At 38.5% G+C, this 5,744-nt stretch overlaps 1 protein-coding gene across 1 annotated transcript; it reads right to left on the reverse strand.

The window, feature by feature from the left end:
- Nucleotides 1-96: 96 nt before the first annotated feature.
- LOC139023963 (uncharacterized) lies at nt 97-2,649 on the reverse strand. The gene is made up of 10 exons (XM_070438229.1): nt 2,510-2,649; nt 2,040-2,357; nt 1,860-1,895; nt 1,581-1,631; nt 1,313-1,420; nt 1,154-1,178; nt 1,015-1,037; nt 870-920; nt 659-771; nt 97-361 (listed from the first exon to the last, which is right to left on the reverse strand). The coding sequence occupies exons 1-10, from the start codon at nt 2,556-2,558 to the stop codon at nt 203-205; spliced, it is 933 nt and encodes a 310-aa protein (XP_070294330.1). The 5' UTR covers nt 2,559-2,649; the 3' UTR covers nt 97-202.
- Between the last annotated feature and the right edge of the window lie 3,095 nt (nt 2,650-5,744).

Below are 5,744 nucleotides of genomic sequence, written 5' to 3' on the forward strand. Positions count from 1 at the left end.
CGGTAACGAAAGAGGTTCAAACTGAGTGAGTGCGATAACAAATTACACATGAAACCACATGACACAAAAGTATGACTTTATTGGATGACAGTTAATTTAACTTTTTATACGGTTATAGATACAACTATACGGTTATAGATACAACAGTGACAGTCATGTCTCACTTGCTTCCTCTTGTTCACTCTTTTATCCTTTCTCCTGGTTAAGAGTAGGTGATAACAGCATACTCAGAGTTCGTGCTCATCTTCCTTGAGACTTCCTGGGGCTGGACATGCAGTCTGTCAGCTGAGCGGGAGGCCTGCAGGTGGGATCTAGCTTCAGGGCCGGTGCTGGGGCCAGGGCGTGCCTCTTCTCTCCATCTCTGCAGGGAGGACATGAAACACACAGGATTCCATTTCAGGTGAGGTTTATATAAAGTCTAAACCTGTGACTGTGGTTGCATTAGCCAATAATAGTCATTATACAACCTCCGCTGACATATCACATTGAATATAGTGAATGTCGGTAGTATGGTCACATGTGGTGACATATGGTGGTGTTGATGTAAAATAATGTAGTGAGGTGTCGATGAATATATAATAATAATAGATCATATTTTATTTGTAGAGCACTTTCTATTTCACACAGAAATCACAAAGCGATTGTTTCCAATCCTCACCTCTCTATGGTCCCCCGGAGCCAGGTAGGCGATCTGTGTGAGCTCAGGTGTGCTGGCCCCTCGCATAGTAATCATGATGTCAGCGTAAGGAACCTCATGATCACTCTGGCAATCTAGGTCAAAACAGGAAATGCAATGTTTTGTATAGTAGATGTTCTTATTACACACCCAGCTTAGCAACTGAAATAAATGGTACATTCCATTAGCTTACCAGCCGGAGTTATTCGCAGTGCCACCCTCTCACAATTGGTTGAGCATGCACCTATAAGATATGAAGTAACCTATTAGAATTACAATTCACAACCTTGAGTGAACTGGTTGTGATAGCAATTTTGTAAAATTAAACAAATATTTACCTGATCCTTCTCTTGATGTCGTGCTGATAAAAGACCAATAAACAAATTCCACATAAGGAGTCCGCATACTAATTGCAATGAAAAGTGTGTTAAAATGCCTTAGCAAACATACCACATTGTATGAAGAAAAAAAACATACCCTGTACAGATAACAGCAGGGTTTCCTAAAATACACAAGAAATCACGTTAATGAAACATACTGGCCTTTTTATTTAATAACAACTTTGGAAAGTATTTTATAACATTTTTGATTCATAATTTGGGCCTGCATAATTGATTTTACAACATCTATAAGCACCTTTGCAATATCGATTGCGGCTCATACATAAGGAGACAGCCACGGCTGCCAACACCGCAGCCACAATAACTGTCACTGTTGCCAACACCTTGACGCCTGTGAATTTCTCTGTATTGAAGACAGCACAGAGACAATATTATCATTGAAACTCAATTTGCAACTCATCAGTCATTGCCTCAAACGGGGGGTTACTTTTGTTGTTTGCAATACATTTAAACATGTTTCACCTTTTCTTTTTAAGGAGTGGAATAGCAGCATTTTGTCTCACCGTGATCTATTATTGAGTCCTCATGGTTACCCAACGCTCTCACCGATTCATCTAAAACACCGAAAACGGTAGACATCAGGATCAAATAAGCTAGTGAAATATGCTGGGTTTATATTATTTTGTGCCGATGTCATTAAACAGCCTCAGAGCAATTTAAATTAGACTATTACAAAAAATTAGACTTAGGTTGAGTCTCAAATGGCACCCTTATTCCTTGTATAACTTATTTTGACCAGAGCCTTATAAAGTCTCAGTAAAAGATTCTCCTATGAGACTTACCAGTAGTGACCGTTGTGTCCAGGGCACTAGGTCGAGCTGGCAAAAGAAATACAATATAATTTAGTTACTGATGTATAAATAGATTCTCTTTTTGAACTTAATTAATATAATACATTTTAACACAATTCGTTTTTTGAGGTAAAATGATAGGGTAGGTCATTTCAACCTGTTTTTGCCTACCTTGTGCCTGCAGTGATACCAGACACTCTATCTTGCGTGGGAACTGTTCGCTTTCATGATCTTCAGAAAAGCAGGTATAGTTGTACTGAAAATCTTCTCTGGACAGATGTGGGAAATACAATGGTAGTGTGCAGAGGTCACCATTCTTTGTGACATTTTTTGTTTCCCCAGGCCTAGGACAACGAGGACAGTCTGGGAGTTTGATCCAGTGTCCACGGACAAATCCAGATGAACAGTTGTAGATGCAGTTCAATACTAGAGGTTCTCCAACTGCTGCACGGATGACTTCATGCTGTTTCTGCAGGTCGGTACAGGTTACTGAATTGAATGACAAAGGCATACATTAAGGCAACAATTCTTCAGTCAGTAGGCCTTGGATATAAATATATAGCTTGAGGACATTTGATTATCATCTTTTTGCCAGAAACCGAAAACACATCAAGTAAAAAAAGTAGAGGAATTTATTTTACCTTGGCTTCCCCAAATAAGCAGCAATGAGAAGTGGACTAAGGTTAGCATCCTGTCCAAATTTGTCCAGATCCCCTATGTTTCAACTATATGAATAGGTTAGCTCTAGGAATTTTCTTGATTAAAAAAGACACTTGCACCACTGGTGTCACAGTGGGATGTGCCATCATATTGCAGTATGTACCAGGTAGAAGGTACAGGAAGTGGTGTTCAACAGGATGCCTGATAAAAGTGTTCTTAACTTTCCATTCAAAACACCTGCTTTTGTAGATTTAGGCAATGGAAAGAGCCTTAGGAAACATAAAAACTAAACAGCATTTTAATATGCAATGACATTTGTATGGTTTTTACAGTGTACCCATGTTATTTTCTTCATTTTAATAGTAATTCGTTGCTAGACATTTCAAAAATAAAGTACTTCATGTAATGCTAATGTACAAATTTCACATATCCAATTACAGTTTTGTTTGTGTACTGTCTGTACTGTATGTAGCCGTCAACACAGATATTTAAATGTACATTATGGTTAAATATCCACAAGTCTTTTTGTGGGCTTCAATATCACCTAAAATAATATGATAAATTATACACATTTTTTCATCATTATTGTAGGCCTATAGTACTGTGACTTACAATGTCTACTTTTTGATACTAACAAACAATAGTAGGCTTTGTGTTCACGCCAGCACTGCACAACTGCAGCTAGAGATATGCACAGCAATTCACCCACTGCTGGAGGGTGAGAGAAAAAGGAAACATCCTACGTTCATTTTACCACAAGAAAAAGAATGCTTCATGTCACAACATTTTGAATAATTATATTTTGTCAGTCTAACGTTGTTGTCTTCTGACTTAATGTTTGGTACTTTGCACATAATGTAAGTTATACAGTATATACCTATGAGTGGTATTTAGGGTAGTTCTGTTGTACACAAACTCAACTCAAATCACCAATCAAAGGTACATCAGCATTATATCAGAAAGCTCAAACCGATGCATACTGTATTTTAACAGTATTTTATTGAGTGTGTCGGGGACAAAATACAAAACACTCTAGACACACAACATTTGCTGCTGCATTAGGCTGATAGTAACACTCAAAAGTCTATTAAAATGTTCCGCCCACGACTAATTTGATCCTTTCATTTAAGTGTTGCTTGGTAGGTTGTCTTTTGGCTCTCTGTTTGTACTGTTGGAAAGTAGGGATAGGGAAAACAAGGCCTTTCGAAGCACCAAAACAAATGAAACATTGTGCCCATGTCTCCAGCTTGGTGCAGCAGCTATTGATAAACCTATTGCAGTTTTGTCACTGCGTTTGTTCCAAAGCCTGGTGAAGAAGAGGATGATTGCATGTCTGAGTCTGACCTGCGTTAATAAACAGTAATTCGTTGCTCACTTTTTTACCTCGCCTTCACACTTAAGCTTTGGTTCATTTTAGGAACATCCTGAGTGTGAAGGTTACCGGGGTGTCATGGTTGATATTCCACATTGTGACTGGTGTTGCATAATATCAGGAAAAAAAACTGTGCATTCAGAACTTTCGATTGATTATTGGCATCAACTTTCTTAATAGGGCTTTTTAGTTTTCATATTGTGTCATCATGAATCCTTGATTCCCTCCTCAAGAATATTCAGTCTAGATCGAGAAAGAGACCTTGACTGGCATCGCTTTCTAGATGCATCGCATTCACTTTGAAAGTGCAAGGTAACAGGAGAGCACATTGAATACCAAAATATGACTGAACAGGAGGCCTCTTGGAATCAGGTTGCATCACGATTCACATTTCACTTTCAGTGACTGAGGTCTCAGTTTCATCCTTTGGATCAAACGGCCTCGTACCCTTTTGACTGCACTTGGCAAACAGAGATACAGATAAGCGGGTCAATGTGGAATTTATTTGACCATTTATTTAAGAATGTATGAGTGGTATAGTGTTGTTGGGTCTCAGTGTTATGGATCAATCCTCTACTGAAACAGCCTGCCCTTTCTTCAGGTATATTTTCAAATTGTTTTATATACAGTAGAACTTTACATGTAATACTTCTGTTCACTAAAAAGCTCCCTCACTTGACATACTGTGCAATACATTTGTTATCACTTAAAAATAATAATACAATAACAGCACTTTGTAAAGAGACAAACTTATGATGAATTATGTTTGACCTCTTTTTTTGTCCCTGACATTCATTCATATAGGGCTCACGGAAGTGAATCCTGATCTGGGCCTCAGTGTTGAGTAACACTGTAGCCCATGTCCTGAGGGAACTTACTTTTCAGCAGAAGTCTGAGATGATTGTCCTTCTGGAAGGTTCTCCCGTCTCCACAGAGGCACTCTGGAGCTCTGTCAGTGTATATTGGGTTCTTGGTCACCTCCCTGACGAAGGCCCTTCTCCCCCGAATGCTCAGTTTGGCCAGGCGGCCAGCTCTAAGAAGAGTCTTGGTGGTTCCAAACTTCCTTTTTAAGAATGATGGAGACCACTGTGTTCTTGGGGACCTTCAATGCTGCAGACATTTTTTGGTACCCTTCCCCAGATCAGTGCCTCGACACAATCCTGTTTCAGAGCTCTACGGAAAATTCCTTCGACCTCATGGCTTGGTTTTTGCTCTGACATGCACTGTCAGCTGTGGCACCTTATATAAACAGGTGCGTGCCTTTCCAAATCATGTACAATCAATAGAATTTACCACAGGTGGACTCCAATCAAGTTGTAGAAACATCTCAAGTATGATCAATGGAAACAGGATGTACTTGAGCTCAATTTCGAGTCTCATAGCAAAGTGTCTGAATACTTATGGGAATAAGGTATCTGTTTTTTTATTTGTAATACATTTGCACACACAAAAAAACCTGTTTTCGCTTTTTCATTATGGTGTATTGTGTGTAGAAAAATTTGGAAAAGTGGAAGGGGTCTGAATACTTTCTGAATATATATATATATATACTACCGGTCAAAAGTTTGGGGTCAGATAGAAATATCCTTGTTTTTGAAAAAAAAAAAACTTTTTTTAAAATAACATCACATTGATCAGAAATACAGTGTAGACATTGTTAATGTTAATGTTGTAAATGACTATTGTAGCTGGAAACGGCCAATTTTTTAAATGGAATATCTACATAGGCGGAGGCCCATTATCAGCAACCATCACTCCTGTGTTCCAATGGCACGTTGTGTTAGCTAATCCAAGTTTATCATTATAAAAGGCTAATTGATCATTAGAAAACCCTTTTGCAATTA

This window comes from Salvelinus sp. IW2-2015, unplaced genomic scaffold (assembly GCF_002910315.2).
Source record: "Salvelinus sp. IW2-2015 unplaced genomic scaffold, ASM291031v2 Un_scaffold611, whole genome shotgun sequence".
Classification (NCBI taxonomy): Eukaryota; Metazoa; Chordata; class Actinopteri; order Salmoniformes; family Salmonidae; genus Salvelinus; species Salvelinus sp. IW2-2015.

What these genes read in the sequence shown, in the direction of transcription:
- LOC139023963 (XM_070438229.1), bottom strand. Translation starts at nt 2,558, where the DNA reads ATGCTAACCTTAGTCCACTTCTCATTGCTGCTTATTTGGGGAAGCCAA. An exon ending in GGACACAACGGTCACTACTG is followed by an intron (nt 1,632 to 1,859) that starts GTAAGTCTCATA and finishes TCGGTGTTTTAG; the next exon opens with ATGAATCGGTGAGAGCGTTG. An exon ending in CCTGCTGTTATCTGTACAGG is followed by an intron (nt 1,038 to 1,153) that starts GTATGTTTTTTT and finishes GTCTTTTATCAG; the next exon opens with CACGACATCAAGAGAAGGAT.